The 18,307-nt window shown below is 35.8% G+C and overlaps 1 protein-coding gene across 1 annotated transcript in view; it reads right to left on the reverse strand.

The window, feature by feature from the left end:
- The window catches only part of PTPRN2 (protein tyrosine phosphatase receptor type N2), a 636,596-nt gene that overhangs the window by 345,442 nt on the left and 272,847 nt on the right, over nucleotides 1-18,307 (reverse strand). Inside the window, exon 11 of the mRNA XM_053982009.1 lies at nucleotides 6,066-6,145. Within this exon, the coding sequence (XP_053837984.1) occupies nucleotides 6,066-6,145 (80 nt within the window). The remainder of the gene's footprint in view (nucleotides 1-6,065; nucleotides 6,146-18,307) is intronic.

The raw sequence follows: 18,307 nt of genomic DNA on the forward strand, positions 1-18,307 counted from the left end.
GCTGAATTATGATCTGACAGTGACTGACCAATGAATACTTTCAAAACAACCATCACTGCTCACAGCTGTGGGGTAGAAAAAGGAGCCAAGACACTCTGCCAGCATGGACATGTTGGTGCCTGAAGCAAGAGTTCATCTTGCTGAGACTTCTCACAAGACTTGCAAAGCTTATGCCAAGAATCAACAAGCAAACCAAGGCTGGCTATAGTGATTTTGCTTTTTGCAACCGAAGTTTCCTCCTTTTGATGACACAGAATTCAGACCTCCTGCACTGACAGCCACCACGAAAAACAAGGTGGATGTTATTAGCAAACCAGCACAAAAAAATACTGTCAAATTTCATGATGTCAGCAAGAGAAGCAGTCCATTGGAGGCAGAATAAGACATAAATACTTTCTTCACCAACTGGATGCAGGCTCACAAAGACTCGGCCACTTAGTCATCCTAATTTAAAGCAGAACTATGATATCTTGGACCACTCCAAACCAGTCAAACACCAGCAGCTGAAAACAATACACAGGGTAAGTTAACTCTAAGGGGTTTAAAGTATTTGTTTAAGTCAAAAGGACTGTTTAATGTTAAAAGCTAAGGATAGTGTTTTGTCTATTTAGAGCTACCAACTTCAACAAAAATATTCATGCTCAGTGTCAGAAAGTTCTATTGTGTATTATTTGTCATGGATATTTCAGTTCAGCTGGGACAGGACCAAAATTTGTAGATGTTAAATGTCAAAATCTGTAAGATCACAGATTTAATAATTTGCAGTCATTTAAAGCTGATGAGAAATTCTATATGTTTTTAAATCTATTCCAATAACTTTGAGGCAGTGTCTTTATTCAAATTAGCTTGTCATATTGCATAATACAGAAAAATTTGAATAACAATACATTATGTTTTGCATTTTTGTGTTTCTGTAGAATTAATTTCGTGATGTTTTATTTTCAGAATTGAATAATTCACAGAGAAATGATTTTTAGACAAAAAGTTCATATGATTCAACAACCTACTCTGTAAGTCATGATAATAGTCCCCTTCAGACCATGTGCAGTTTGAAAATGTGAACTTCACCAACAGGCCAACAGAAAAGTTAAAAAAAAAAAAAAAAAAAAAAAAAAAGCTAAAAGCTAACCACAAAAACCATCCAAACCAATGGTTTCATAAAAAGTTATGGAAATTAAATAAAAAATATTAAAAACTTTTCTTTATGTTCCTATATATACATTAAATAAATCGAAATTTCTGACTTTCCATACTGGTGTGTTTCACAAGGTATCTTAGGCACAAGAACCTGCACACAAGACCTGTTAATTCCCTAATATCTGGTTATGCACAGCCTTTCATTGTGCTGTCTGTCCCCATCACTACCTTGCCTACACTATGCCCACAGCCCTTTGCTTTTCAGTCTGCACCTGAAGACCTAAAATCTGGCACTTTAATACAATACAAAAAGAAATGGAAGCATGACTCTAACACTAAAAGGCATTTCAGCAGTGCTGAGTACCTGTGCCCAAAACTCTCCTGCATCTCTTTGCCATGTGTTCAGAATATATATGACCATTACAGGCACCTGATGCCAAAATTCTTTGCTTGGAAACTTCAGAAGTTTCCACTTTTCTAATTATCACTGTCCTTGCCTAAACGGTAGGATTCTGGACTACACATAAAGTAATTTCATTCCTCATTTCTATATCAAATATATTACCATTTTACATAGCGTTATCTTACTGATAATTGTTCTCTGCTAGGTTTTCTCCTGACCTTTAAACTGGAGAGAAAAGAAATATACATTTTGTTTGTCTAAATGATGATGTGCCAATTGTAATTACTCCTAGAGCAGGTAACTTATGTCTTGAGAAAGTTTATTTCATCAAAACATTGAGATTAAATTACATTGCACCACCGAACTTGACTTATTAAACAGAAATAGGCCAGAGGACAGCTACTTGATGAAAGATGTATTCTATCATTTGAATGCCAGAGTGTGTGAAGCTGGCAAAATGTTGGGTGTCCTGCTCTAGAACAAATAAAGGTGCTGTTAATGTGAAAAAGCAAGCTATTCACAATTTTAAATTACTCTGTTGTCAGCTTCCCCATACAATTATATAGCCCTAGAAACTGAAAAAAAAAAAAAAAAAAACCCAAAAGTAATCAAAACATTTACACAGAATTGGAACTGTGAATTACTGGGGAAAAAAAAAGTTTTATCAGCAAAAATGTCTCTAAAGGATTTTAGTGTGCTTATTTTGCCACAGGTCATGTGGGCACAAAGAAGAATAAACTTCAAACTCCAAGACAACAGAGGCAACCATTTTTATTATCATACTTCCATATCTCTGGTTTTTAGTGGATATTTTAAGTCATTCACCTCCCTGCATAGTTGCTAAATAGTCCCATGTCTTCTCTAACCTGCACATTTTTCAAACTCCACAGAAGAAGATGGAAAACTTAAATATAGTTCCCTATATTTAAACCTTAAATAGTGCAAGGAAAATATGAAGTGTATCCATTTTGGTTACAAAAATATATGCTACATGAGTAATAAGACCAAACTGCTGCATAGAAACTGTTCTTGTGGCTATCAGTGAGACTTGGATGTACATAACACCTGCACAAATAGATTCCTTTTTGCAAATCAGAGTAATTTACCTTCCTATACTTTTTATGGCATCTGATTACCTCAGTTTCCAAATTATTTTCATTTCTAAGGATGTGACAGACTGTGAAATTCTTCTGTCCATTTGGTCTATTCATTTCTGTAAACAAGATCTGCTCTCCAAGCTCCTGGAGGGATGTCAAGTTACCTAACAGCAGTACAGCATGGAATTATGCATTTACTTGTGCCTACCTTGGAAGTATGCATTGATTTATTCTCCCTTGGCTTCCCTTGGTAAATACTTTGAATGCTTTTCTTCAAGACACCATTGACTTTAAAAATTTATAATTACAACTAGAACCTGAAAAAACTTCTTATGTAAGTATATATTGCTGTTGATTTTTTAAGATAATTTATTTTTGGCTTACAGATCTGGAAGTACGACATTTGCTTAAAATAAATTAACTGATTAGTGAGTACATTGACAAGCACTGCAACTTCATGAGTTAGAAAGGAAAAATAAGATACTTTTTAAATTTAAAACATTTGAGGGATGGATAGAATTGTGAGCTCTTTATTTTTTTATGTAAAGGACAAACACAAAGTTTAGTTATGACAATATTACAGCCACACTGAAATACCAAGAGGAGCTTATGTAAAACTCCTATAAAGCTCTTTCTGCAGCCATCAAATCCTGAAAGTTTTAATTCACTAAGCAAACAGAAGTCAAAAAATACTTGAGATATTAATGCAATAAAAAGTAGATAAAATTACTGCATAAAGTATGAATTTAAATTGGTGAATCTGCAGAAATTCTTAGAATCATAGGACATTATGGTTGGAGAAGACCTCCAAGACCATCAAGCCCAACCTTAACCAAATACCAGCATGGCCACTGAACCATATCCCAAAGGGCCACATCTGTTTGGTTTTGAACAGGGATGGTGACTCCAGCCTGTTCCAATGCTTAACCACCCTTTCAGCAACTTTTTTCCTAATATCCAACCTCAACCTCCTTTGGGACAGCTTGAGGTTATTTCCCCTTGTCCTGTCATTGGTTGCCTGGGAGAAGAGACTGACCTCCACCTGGCTTCAGCCTCCTTCAGGCAGTTGTAGGGAGTGATAAGGTCTCCCCTGAGCCTCCTTTTCTCCAGCTCTCTCAGCCATTCCTCACAGAGTTTATGTTCCAGATCCTTCACCACTTTGTTGCCCTTTCTCTGGGGTGGCATTATTTTGTCCCCAGAACCTCCCCAAGAAAAATACTCTTGGTATTTTTCAGCAGCATTTAAGTTAAAGAAGTTGAAAACAACTACTTTGATTCCAGTGGTAAGAAAAACCAGAATGTTATATCTTGAGTTTTGCTGAAATAAACCAGTCAAAGCATTTTTACTTTTCAGAGTAGCTTGTTAGGAACAGGCCAAGGCACATCAGGAACCTCCTGGACTTGACAAGGTTTCCACAGCCTTGCTACATTTCAGTGGATTTCCTTATGTGTAAACTTTTGAATACATGTAAGCTTCCTTATCCACAGCTGGAAAAACTATAAACTGCATTCTTATTTTAAACTTGCCTTCTGCCAGTTTCATCTGATCTTGCAATTATACAGTCTTGTCCAAATTCACTGTGCAACTCTAGAGCTGACAGACCTTTCTCATACCATAGTATTTTTTTTTCCCCAAAATAAAGTTTCCTTTCTTACTGTACCACTGGTTATATGGAAGATATCCCATACTTACAGTCATGACTTCTGCCTTTCCCTGAATCTTTCCATTTCAACCAGAATTTCAAATCTATCTGAGGTACGAGAAGCAGTACTATGTGTGGCATTTAAATACAGGCAAATGACATATTTATGAAAGAACAAATAATATTATTCTGTTTTCTATTCCATTCCAAATAATTCTTAAAAACACTTTTCCTTGTTCAACTGATAATGGAGACTGAACTGTCATTTTCATCAAATTACCTATTACTACACTAAGTACATTACTACGTAGACCTTGTATGCAAAGCTATTTTTTCTCCATATGAAATTTTTTACAGTAATTTACAATGAAATTCATCTGCCATTTTGAGTCCATTCACTCAGCTTTACATTTCTAAGATCAACTTTCACCTTCAATACTGTGAATAATTCAGTATTAGCAGGATTTCTCACCATCCTGCTCACTCTCTTTTCTAATTCACTTATAACTATGTTCAATGTAACAGTCCAAGCAGAGATCCTTCCACCTTTTTTTTTCCACTATCTTAGACTTTTTGAAAACTAATACTTTTTTTCTAATCTCTGTTTCTTGCCTCCCGACCAATTAGTGATTCACCATTTTTCTGTTCCATATTCCAAATTCTAAGAAACTATTTTCCTTAGAAACTTCTGGGAAGACCTTGTCAAAAGCCTCAGGCAATCCAGGCAGGCTCTACCATTAGCATCATATTTGTTGACCCTTTCAGAGAGATTCAACAAGTTTACAAGACAAGGAAGATCACTGTTATAAAAAAGCCATATTAATTTTTCCCAGGAAAAAAAATCATACCTATTCATGAGTTACATAATTCAGTGTTTATTATAAATTTGGAGTTCTGACAGCACACATCTAGGGTTTTTTGACCCTTGCTACTCTTTAATCACCAGTCAACAAGACCCTACTCCAATGCAAAGGGCTCTGCAAAAGGAAGTTCTGGTCTAGGAGCTACCCCAGTTCTTTCTGTGACTAAATTCATCCATGGTAAAGCAAAAGGAGAAGTTAATGAACAGATTGGAACTCCCAGTGTTTATTTTCATTAACTGTTTTTGTTTCTGTTTTCAAGCAATATTGCAACTCATTTACTTTTGATTTTTAAAGCCTATCAATTGAGTAATTTGGAAACAAATCAGTCATCAATTCAGATACTTTGCAAAAATTGTTTTTTGCAGTCAACAACTCCATAATACAGTTAATAGCCAAGCTGAAAAGGAGCCAATAGGAGTCCTTAGAACAGTGGTACTTACGCAGAAGCATCTTAATTCTAGAAATGCAGCCTTTACTTCCAAGATGAACTTGTCACTGAAATAGTTGAAACAGCACAACAAAAAAAAGGCATATTTCTACCATTTTTTGTTCCAGAAATTAAGGCGAAGGTGTAATAACATTTTTGTTCCCTGAAAAAACGTATCAGAAAATTGATCATCTTTTACAAATGACTAATGCGCTTTGATATTTTTGACAACACTGAAGAGTTTTTCACTACACTGGAACTTGATGACATGCCTCTATTTAATTTTCTTGACAAACAAGGTAGTCTCAAACAGTTTTAATGGACTCAAAGAAGTTAAAACTTCAATTTTTCATGTGCCACTCACCTCTCAACTCTCTCCCCCTTTAAATGTCAGTCTTCTGGGAAAACAGGATGTGTCTGTGCTGTTTGCAGTGGTACTGACTGCTAAACAGACGTGTGGGTGGTCACAGTTTGGGAAAGGAGGACAAGGACTTACCTGCTTCTTTGGCAACATCTGCAGTTGAAATATTTTGGAGGTTTGAGTGCACTCGGAAGGTCACAGCTGGTCCCAGCACGCTGAAAGAGATTATTTTAAAAATGTAAGATTCATAATCAAGAGACATGGCATAATATCCCTTATCAAAATAGGTTTTTAAAGAGAACCTATTAAGACACCATTTAGCCCTCTTCCTTTTGCTTCATTAGCTACATTTGCATACATTTTTATACCTCTTGTGGTTTCCTGTGTGTATTTTGTGCCCGTCTGAAAGAATTTCAATGACATTAACTAAACTTCAGAATACTTCTGTAAATACTATTCTTATTATGAAGATGGCAAAATGGAGGCACTGAAATTGTTATTCAGTCAAGTAAAGCATAGATCATCACTGGAATTCAGCATCCAAAGAAGATAACGTGTATTTTCACATTTTATATTCCCAATATCAACACAACTTCAGTTCCTGTTTTCACAACAGCAAGTCATAGGGACAATATAAAAACCCAGAATATTTATCTTAATCATATTCTGCAAGAATATGTGTGGAGAAGAGATTCTGGATATATCTGATCCAATAGCTGGTTTTGACCAGAAAAATACCACAAAGCATTTATCATTTGACAACAGAGGGGATCACAATTTTTGAGAGGAAATGATTTGACTCTGTGAAGACCTTTCTGTGTGTAGCTCGATGGTCCTTTATGGCACTAAAATCCATAAGATATTTACAGAGGAAGGTACTGCTTAGCCAGATGTAGAATGGCAATGTACTCAGGGTTTCACCAAAAAATATCACTGTATTGTAATTTTAAGGAAAAATAAATCTGTATTAGTAATGTTGCATTTATTTTCTACCCATCCCAATAAGCATCCTACATGTGCATATGATGAAAGGAAAGAAATTTCAGGTGTGATGTCCTTAAAACTATACTTAAATACTTATCTACAAAACACATAAGAAAAATACACATAAAAATATAATGCATGTATTGAAGAAATAATATAATGAAGAAAAATTTCTGGGGAACAAGAGACCATATAAATTATCATGCAAGAATTTACAGAGGAGAAGAGCATAGGGTCTGAAGAAAAACAAAAATTGGTGCTATTTTATAAAAATTTACTTACATAATATGTATTATGCAAGTTCCTAAGATTTTTCTTAAACTCGTATTATCAGTGAAAAGAATTACATTTATACTATGAAGAGCAACCCTGCTTAGAAGGTGAAGTGCATGGGCTAGAACTGTACATGTAACAGCTTTTGACTTCCTATGGCCAATGCTTAGGAGAGAATGAAATCTGAAAAATTGCTGCAAAAAAGAAATAACTTGAAAAATATTTTGTTTCAGGGCTTGAAATGAAGTATTAAATTATTCTTTTAGTAACATGTTCATCTCTTACAATCATAGAATGGACTGCACTTAATGAAGTGTGCCTAATTGCATCACGTATATCCTAGACAGAAATACCTTTAAACTTTTTCCATTTCACACAGAAAAAACCTTTTCTGAACTATAAGACATTGCTTTGAGGTTACAAAAGGAATCAGAGTAAGAATAAGAATAAGAAATACCCTTTCATCTTTTACTAGCAAAGCATGCACTGCACACATTTTATTCTGGAGTTAACAGGGACTGCCATTAATCAATCACTTTTCTTGAAGTATTCTTAGAGGGAGGAGAGAAAAAGAAAACAGATTTTATTGTTAAAGGACTCTCTAAAAGCCTGGTCACTAATGGCCAAAAAACACTTCTAATAACGCCAGGCAAGTATAGAACATTTGTCAACATCATATTAATATTATGGATTAAAGTACTCAACAATTGCAAGTACTTTTTATTTGAGATAATGGCTTTACAAAAATCCAGACTGTTCTGTCACTAACCCTGAGATAATCAACCATAAAATGCACCTGTTTCAGGACACCAAACTGACTCTAACTAATTCTGAACTGTCCTTCTTTCTGTGTTGCCAGCCTAAGAGAAATGCTGATTCCTCTCAGGTGCTCAGATATTTACAGTGCCATTAGCAGTCTGCTTTAAATTAAAGCAGCATCACCCCAGTATGAAGCTCTTGCATGACAAAGATAGGAGGGAAAGAAAAACCCGTTTCAGATATTCCCCCCAAATCTTCACTGCATAGTCCATTATAGCTGAGAACCTAGAACCAACACAAAATTTCAACCACAATGTAGTTACACTTCAGCTCTATCATCAAAGATAAAAAGTTTCTGCCCCTTCCCTTACCTGAATGCTTTACTTTTACCTCCCAGCCACTCCTCACTCCCTCCCACTTGTCCTACCCTACTCTGCCCCACTCCCAGCAGCCTTGCACTTCCTGGCATCAGTAAAATCACACAGATTAAAACTGGATCATTTCAGTGACCCAGCCCAGGCAGGGAGAGACTGGGATTTCCAAGGAGTGAAGCCTGTCAGCAACCATCCTGCTATTCTCTACTGACTCCACCTGGATAATCCAGGAGCACGGGAAGATCTGAGTCATGCCCACATCAATGTTGCCACAAGTACTGTCATTTCTCTTCACTGCTCAGGGAAAACAAGAACAAATAACAGGGCAAGGAAAAAAATTCCTTATGCAAGTTGGATGATACTGAGTTAAGACTATCCTTTTGCAGGAAAGAATAAATCTCAGAATCATTTAAAACACCCACTTATATGTTGTTCTGTGGGACATTGTTTTCCTCTACTGTAGCAACTGAATTATTGTATGTTAGAAATCACCTGAGCACCACATCAGCCTGGCTTCACTAGAAATATTTGCAAAATATAGAAAACAAAGCGGCTTTTATCACAACTTTTTGCACATTGGCATTCTGTTTATTTAAAAGCAAACAAAAGACCTTGAGATTACTTGGTCAAAATTGCATTTCTGCTTGATGTTTTGGGAACTGACTGCTTCAGGAGCTCATAAAATGAGATTTTTCTCATGGGGGCTTCTGGCAAAAGCACTCAATAAATAAACATTTCAATAACAAAAGATGCTCTTTAGGGAATTCCTCACTGTTCATTATGTGTTGGATGAGAACATTTAAACAAAACCAGTAATTATTTGACTGCAAAATATTTTAAAAGACTTTTTAACAAGAGGTCAACCAGCCTGAAAAAAGGTTTCAAGATGTATAAAATGCAACTGTAATAAGAAATTTGAGTTGGGTAGATAAGACTGCTTTCCTGTGTCAGACCCTCTGAAACCTGGCTAACATTAATGGCAATCGTCTTCAAACTGCTCTAAATACAGGGGCTCACTGAGGTGCACACATTTGTTTATAAGCTGATGAACTGCAAGCAAACCATTCCCACAGACAAGGGAGGTGCTGAGGGAGCAGAGACATCACTCCTGCTGTACCCTACCCTAACCAGCACTTACCCAGCTGGGCAGGAGAAAACAGTCACACAGAAACCACATTGACCAGGCTGAAACCTCACCCACATCTAACATCTGCTGCAACTGAGGTTATAAATGTTAGACAGTATTTTTGTCTATCCCTGCCCTAGCTGCATGCTACTACAATTACTCCCAGGTAAATATGAGGTAATTTTTTTCTGGCACAAATGAACTTATACTCACTTAAGTAAGTGAAGATTGTGAATTTTAGAAGGCATCTGGACTATACAATGTAATTGCACTCATCACTTTTTCGTTATACTTTCTTAATTTTTTGTTTTTAATAAAGGTAAGCAGTTCTGGCTTCAAGGATAATAAATAGTGACTTCTCCTTACACAAAATGTAATGTCCGTTGCAATGACCTGCTAAACTTATTATTTGAACTTTACAAACTAATTACCCCTCCATTGGCTGTCACAACTTTTGCCTTTTTTTTTTCACTTACAATCATGTTGCCTTCAGTCATAATAAGGGTTTTTTTAACAAAGACATTCTAAGCATATTGCAAATTGTCATCCTTATGTGCTTTTGTCTTTTATTCTGTTTACTAGAGATGAAATAATTACAGTGTTTATACCAAAATGACTTGAAGGTTGACTGCTGATTTAATAATATCCCCTCCCCTTGAGTTTGTATTTCCCATCTGAAGGTGGGAGGGTGCGCAGCACACACAGAAACAAAGAATATTTTTTGTATAAAATAGAAGTATTTCCTTTTGTTAATTGTTTTACAACAGCATTCTTATATTTTCCCTGTCAACAAATGAATGATTTGAATAAACAGAGCTGGAGCGTGATCAATATGGCAAGGTCCATATCACTTTCAAGCCGTAGGTTATAATTACATTTATGAATGACAGGATTTAAATCTCCATAAAAGATGTACCAAGCTTTGCACGCCTGCTCCTCTCCCTCGTGTGCGCGTCCTTCAGCATTACAGGATCACACCGCGCGTTCGCTGGGAGATGCAGTCACAGTCTATCATACCCCCTAGTGGAAAAGGATTTGAGAAACAAGTGCCAACATGGGGCTGTACACTCTTGAAGATGAGACATAGAGCTGATGCCAGATGGAAATGATTTGAGGTGGCATCTCATTTTTAAGATACAGGCAGAATGCAATTTCTCAAGACTGGAGGAAGATGAGGAGATAAGGATTGGCTATTTCCAACATGAAACATTCTCTTAATGACCCTATTTAATAAAACAGGGCTTGCCTTAATAAAGCTTAGATTTGAAATTAAAGTCACTACTTGTCTATATGTTCATTTCAAAATCCTTTAATCTCTGGAGGTTAAGAAAAGCAATTAGTAACGCTCCAGAGGACTATGCAAAGCAAATTTTATAGCAGTGGAGGTAATTGTCTCAGGAAACGTTTGGTGGGCTTGAACTAATGACTTGCAATGTGTACACATTTCAATGCCTTCTGTGTTTAGGAATTTGAAGCTTATGTCCATTGTTTATATTGCACTGAAGTCTCCTTTTCACCTTCTCAATGTTGGAAAAATTAAGATGCTCATGTTGCTGTAAATGTTTTATATATTATATTTAGAGGTATATAAACATAGTTATGTCAAATCAAATCAATGGGGAAAAGCACATAATTAGCAGAGGCATTTTTGTACTACAGTATGCTTCTACAACATGATTTACAGAGAAAAGCAAAGGCAGAAAATTTCAGCTGGACATTGACACATAATACATGAATGGATTAAGAGATGTACACTGGCTGTTTTGTTCTCCTTCTGATACTCAGGGTAGCTGTAAATCAGTTGACCACTTGATTCAAGTTTGACCAACATTTTTGACCAGAACTGTTGACCAGAATTTATTTTGTGAAGCATTGCATCATACTGTATTTAAATTACAGAAGCAGGTACCTGACTGAGCTTCAAAGATTCAGGAAATCTTGCAAAGGATGTGTTGTGCTGACCTGCTACACATCCCTGAACTATTGAGTAGAGAATTATTGATCATCACTCAGACTTAATACTAAAAAGACACACATCTCTCACTCTTTAATATCTTTACTGTTCAAAGATTTGCTTCACTTTGCACCTGGACTGCAGAAATATCAATGTGGAGCTGTATGTATTCTCACATTCCTATTGACAGGTATATATGCACAGCCAGTGATCAATTTAAAAAATCTTCTTCTGTTTTAGCAAAATGAGTTTTTTGAGCCCTTCTCAGTAAACTCTCAACATGCTCCCTAAAGTGCAGAATGATGCACAGTGTTCCAGAACACCCTGCAATACAGCAAGTAATACATTATCTATTAATATGTATATCCTTCATATACACTAAGCATGAACAGTTTGCACCATTCTCTGAAGTGTTCTTGTACTAAACAAAGCATAGAAAGAGAAAGTTAAAGACTTGTTGTACTGGCATTTCACTTGGTGTCTGACACTGACCAGGTACTAAAGATGGAAAAGCAAAATCCCTGCTAAGGGAAAGACACTAACTGCAGTGCTCACCAGGTAGTGGTTGATTTCCTATCACCACTTGAATTTCATTAGATGGGTTTTCACCAGGCAGCTGGGAGGCAGAACAGGTAGACCACAAAGATTAGAAAGATTGACAGTTTCAGAGCAATCACATCTTGCAAATGCAGCTACATTGAAACAAAACTTAGGTCTGGATTTGATGGTTGCAGCCCAGATATACTTCTGCAAGTTACATTCTTCATAAATCAGGTAAGGCCTTGGGCACCTTGTGGTGCCCTCTTCTCTCCCCCTGACATGATAAGCACTGAGGAGTGACTGCACAGAGCAGCATTTCAGCAGCAGAGAAGAGGCCACGACAAGGTGCTCAAATAATGCAATGCCTGACACACTACTGGCATTAGAGTAATTTCCAGACTGAAGTCACAGGAAGGGGATCATTGGTCCAGAAAGGGACACTTTCCAAAAACAGCAGTCCTTGTCTGGTGGGTCTCTGATACTGATACTAAAAGATGACACTTTAATCATTAATTTTGTATTACTCATTTAATCTATATGTATCAAAATTGTGCTAAGTACACTGATCCTAATTTACATTGCAAAAGATGATGAAAGAGTATTTTAAAGATTTTACAACTTGCTTCATCTGAGGTGAAGATTATTTTGCTAAGCCTACAATTTAAATGATTTTAAAAAGAGACAACGCTTAATTTAGAGATTGATGCCACACTCAGTTTGCCCTATTTTTATTCTTCACAAAATGCAACTTTTGATGATTACTCAATATCTATGAATAATTTGCAGAGTTTTAAAATAATTTTTCTATTAATCTGTCACAAGCCATGAAACTTGACATTTTCACCACACTGAGTACATGAAAGTTGCCAGCTTTGCCTGCCATGCAAATAAGGTTCTTAATTACAGTATTTAAAAGAACAAACCATACAAGTGCTATAATTTCTTATGGAAAAAAAAAACAACTGTTTGGACCCTGTGAGGGTGGAAAAATGGTCTCAAAAAGCTTCTTAAATGTACAGTGTTTTTTCTTGCACTCCCCATGGATTAGCTAAAGGATAAAATTTATGTCATAAAAAAGAAGAAAAAAAGCATTCTATTTATATTTCCATCCTCCTTCTTTATACCTTTGTATCTACAAACAGCAGACATTTTTCATTTTCACCCAGTAAGCCTTCAATGCATTTTACTGGCCTCAGCCCTACTCACCCTCTACACACCTGTGTTGTTAATGGAACTGGCTGAAAGCACACGTAAAATTTGTCTGCTGGGATGACAGTCACCTTTTGCTCTGCTTGCACAAGCGACTTTCAATCCTTAATGAGGAGCATGACTCACATGTTAGGGTTGTTAGAGAGGTACAGGTTCAGAATATTCAGAGCTTTGATAGGTTCCAGGTAGGACACAAATTTCTTGCATCAGTATTAGGCAGCACAACCAAAGCCAAAAAAACCCAAAACTTTGCTACAGTCTTAGTTCAAAAGGCTACCAAATTCTGAGTGCTACAACCAGAGCTCTCCTGCTTGTCCTCATAAGGACATGTTGTCTTCTCCTTTAGCTCTGAGAACATCAATGAGAAGATTTGTTCTTGAGGCTCCCCTGCCATCTGTGAGGTAGAGATATTTCCTTGGCAAAGGAGGCACTGCAAGTGGAATTTATTGGGCTTTTTCAGTTGCACCTACAGATGCATATTTGCTCTGTCTTTATGGCTCTTAAGGAATACAAACCCTTCCACAGGCAGGTTGTAATTCAACTTATTGACCTGTTACGCAATATTTACTGGCTAGACTGTAACAAAAATGCAAAAGAATTCTTTATCTTTTTCAGCTGGTTCAGCAGGTCTGTAATGCTCATGCAATCCAACCATCCAGGGCACAAAATGAGAGACAAAAATGTGTGTTTGTACTTCTAGAAGAATCAGGCAGCCAAGGGCAGGAGGATCAAGACAGACATAAAAATAAAATACTTTTTATATTTTTTCTAAGAGGTTATTCTTTTAAACAAATCACTACATGAAAATCTTTTTTTAATTTCTAATATTAGTAATTCTATTTGTGGATGAAGCTTTAGTTCAGGAGTGAGAATCACAGTTCTCTGTTTCTATTCTCGTATCTGTCATCAAGTCCTGTGCCATTTTAGTGAAAATGAAGCAAACTGCCTTGGGTTTCAATCTACCCATCTGCAGAATGGAAATTATTACCTGTTAATAATATGTGAAGTGTTATATAAATCAAATGCACTGGCACACACTCAATGACTTGCTTGAAAGAAAGGAGTATATCCTGCCTACCCTATAATGTTATGAATTTTGATTTTATTAAAAAAGGAAAATGATGGCATTCTCAGTCACACAGAGAGATGAGAAATAGTAGAGAAATATGAAGTTTAAAAAGGTTAGACTTCAGAAGTTCACATATTTGTAAAAATCTTCTCTTGAGCAGGAACCTAGGAGTTCATGGAAATATATCAATAATAGTGGATTCATTCTGCTTTTGATTACAAAGGTGCAAATCCTCTGTTTTGATGAGATGAAATGTTGTAATGGAAAGCCAAGCACCATACATATCATTTTTAAGAATCTCCTTAGATTTTTACGGTCTTTCTCTTTTGTAACCTAGAATTCAAAAAATGCTGGAGGCCAAAATCCTTCCTGTTACTTTAATGATTTTTATATTTTTCTAGGAGGAAAGTTATAGTGGAGAAGGCAAAATTATCTTGGTTATATGCACATTCATTTATGAAAAGAACACAAAATATATTGTACCTCAGGGGGAAAAGCCACAAGACTAATGTAATGCTAAGGTTGTGGAATAACTCATTTTTAAGTAAGGAAATGCATAGTTTAAATTTTCACCTTTTTTTTTCCTTATCATCATTCCTCTAAAAAGTGATGAATCTTTATATTATAAATTAGTTGTCAAATAAGACAATATGTACCAGAAAACACAATGTAATTTCTTATAAATGCCTGCATGCAATGAGTTACAGCAATACATTTTTTCACATAATTTGTTTCCCAGACTCATAAAATCTGTGGGAGAAGTCAACTTTGAATAAAAGTGGTTCCATTATTTCTGAGCTATGCTTTTATAACACTTTAAACAAGATTATGTCAAATAACCACAGTTATTTTTCTGCTATTTAAAATCAGAGATCAGATGACAAATACTGCTCAACTTTCTTGAAAGGTCTAGCTTTTTATTGAGACTAAGCATGGTACAACTCAAATTGAAATAAAAATCTTGCTTAATTTCTGGACAATAAATGGAGTGGAAATTTAAAAAAAAACTATTTATAGTTAATTTACAACATCTTAAGGAGAGCAGGATGAGTTATAGAACATTCCTTTCAGTAAATCTAAATGACATAGACAACAGAATCCAGAATCTGCCAATCTGGAAAAAAAACTTTGCAAGATTATTAATCCACAGATGTTTAACATATAACACAAGAAAAGATTAATCACACCAAATCAAGGAGAATGGAATCATGGAGAATCTGCACAATGGAGAATCTAACAAGACCCTGTGCTACCTGTCCTACCACTGCTCAGTGGTTAAATAATCCTCCCTCACACTGTCCTGCCTCTCAATAATTTCCCAAGTTGTTCACATTTAGAGCATACATACACCACATGTCATAACCCATCAGCACAATGGAGTGAAAATGCCAAGTATTGTTCCAGTGTTTAGGTTCTGGATGACTGAATATGATTAACTGGTTGATTGAATTTTTCAGGTGTTATAAAAGTACCATGACAAACGATGAACAAAACCTACAGTGCATGATTAGGACACTAGAGCAAATGCACATGTTTATAATAGGTGAGGCTGGGAGATCCACTCACCACTCTGCCTGCCCAACACTTCCAATTTGAAAGTGCTTTAAGCTTCTCCAAACTTTCACCACTTGGTTTGATTTTCAGATATCTTCCTCAGTTCAAGTTCTTTTCACTGGGATGGTTGGCTGGCTTTTCAAATTATATTTATTCCAGCCCAACCGTTCCAGCTCTTCCTAAGAACAGGGATAATGATAGGCAGGGTTTGATTGTGTAAGGCCTGTTCTTTGAAAAGGAGGTGCAAAATGTCTCAAACTCCAGCACTTGGAAACAAGAGATTTGAAGTACAAAAAGAGTGTGGTTGTAACTGTCCTCATGATAAGCCTTCCAAATTCAAGCTTTTGTTAAAATCACTGTTTACACAAAACTGTTAAAAAAACATGATTAACACTATGGACCTGCTACTGTATAACAGGAAAAATCTATCTTACTTCAAACACAGAAATGCAGCCTTTCTTTTTAAAGTGGTTTTTTTTCAGTAGGATCCTTGAAATCCAAAGATGAATGGTGGTCAAGTAGTAGAGAATACTAATATTTTCAGGGGCTTTAATTTCATTTTTATAAGACTTCAGGAGGTATGTTGTAAATGAAGTATGGAATGACAAAGATTTAAAGGCCCTGCTGTTACTTTAAATTCTGCTGGAATCATTCATTTCAGACTTAGGCTCGGTCTCAGTCCATTTGAAGGAAAATAATTTCAGGAATTGATGTATTTATTTATTTATGTTAAAGGTCAAACACCATTGTCTGAATGGAGAGCTGATTCCTGGGACTGCTGAATGCTCAGGGAATGGAATGCTCAGAAGATTGGAGCCAATGGGATCTCTGTCTCAGTCAGGGTAAGTTCGTTTCAGAGGAGGCTGAGTAAGCCATGCAGTGAGACATCACACTGGACACCTCATAGTGGTAAAAGCTTTGACACTAATCTTTCCATGCATAACTCCAGCTCTGGATAGTCCTAATAAAACCCCATAGCTCATATGAGTTAAATATATCAATTCATGTTTGCCAAGCATTTTGATAGTGTAGTGAAGAGCACTAGAGGAAAAAAAATATCCAAACTAAAACAGAAGGAAATGGGGTTTCTGACCTCAAAGCAGAATCTAAATAAAGTGCAATAAATAAAACCTGAAGTCACACATTGAACAATGAAAATAAAATGAAACACTGAAGAGCTACTCATTAACTGAGGATTTCTTTTCTGCTCATGAAATAAAACAGTTTGCTGTAGAAAAATATATAGATGTGATTCAGTATTTCAGAAGTCTATCATAATTAGTGTTATTCAAAAGATTGGCCATCTGAACAAAACAAAACAAGAAAATGGCTTGAGTTCAATCCAAAGTAATTTCTTTGTTTATTCTCATCACCTAAATAAGTCAAGCTTGGTTAAATTTTGAAACTAGTTATTACTTTGAATTTATAGTATTTTCTTTTCAAAATGTGAAATCAAATTGCTATGTCTGCTGCAAAATTTGAAAGATATTTTTCAGCTGAAGTCTTCATATGGTTTCCTTGTATGCCTTCAGTTAACCTGAATTTTTCATTTTTCATATAATAAACTACTTAAGTAAACACTGAATTCACCTGTAGTCCCAGCGTGGGTAGGGAGCACTGTGAGGGGAAACCTGAACAACCAGCCTGAATCCTGAGTGTTGGAGATTTAGACTTTGAAAGATGAGGGATTTGGTCTTTTAACTTAAGTTTTGGATGCACAATATAAATGTATCAATTCATGATAGGGGAATAGTGGTTAAATGTAATGGCTTTGCAAACCAGGACATTATATTAGATAATCAGAAACAGCCTTTTCAACTTAAAAAACATCTATTTATATTAGCATTTCAAATTTAGCCTAAGTGTCCTGCTCATTCTTAACATTATATATATAGATTATATGGTTATATGGTGAATTCTTACACTTCAGAACAGCAGCAGATTGAGATTAATGTAGTTTTATGGAATGAATAAAGAATGCTCTGCTACAGGTTTTCTGCTGAAAAATTATATATGAAAATAGAAATGTTGGTTAAGTTAGGACATCTCCTGAAAGTTCAGTTCTTTGAGCACTGAGTTTTGGTATATTAGAAGGCAAAAATGAGGAAACTGCCATTAAGATAAATGGGTGGAGGAAGCTAAAGTGGAACAAAATGGGGAAAAAAAGACACCTCGAGCAAAAGATCTTCAATGGCAATTGGGAAAATCATATCAGTCTAGAGAGAATGTAATATTCAGCTGAAAATCTCACTCTTAACTGGAGGCTGAGGATGGAAGAATATAAGGCCTGAAATACTCTGAAATCAGAATAATCTGTTTTCTTTCCATACAAAGGTAGTCACCTAAGGTCAGAGCTGATACTTCCCCTTTACAATGTTGGCAGGAAATACCCCAAAATGTGAGAACATAAAATACAAATTCAAAAATTATTTGTATTCTCATCAGAAACCAGTTAAGTCATTTATGCTCTAATCAATGACTTTGGCTATTAATTCTGTGTTCTTTCCACTACTTTCAAAGTTGAGCTTGGAGATT

The sequence above is a fragment of the Vidua macroura genome, chromosome 1 (genome assembly GCF_024509145.1).
Source record: "Vidua macroura isolate BioBank_ID:100142 chromosome 1, ASM2450914v1, whole genome shotgun sequence".
Lineage (NCBI taxonomy): Eukaryota > Metazoa > Chordata > Aves > Passeriformes > Viduidae > Vidua > Vidua macroura.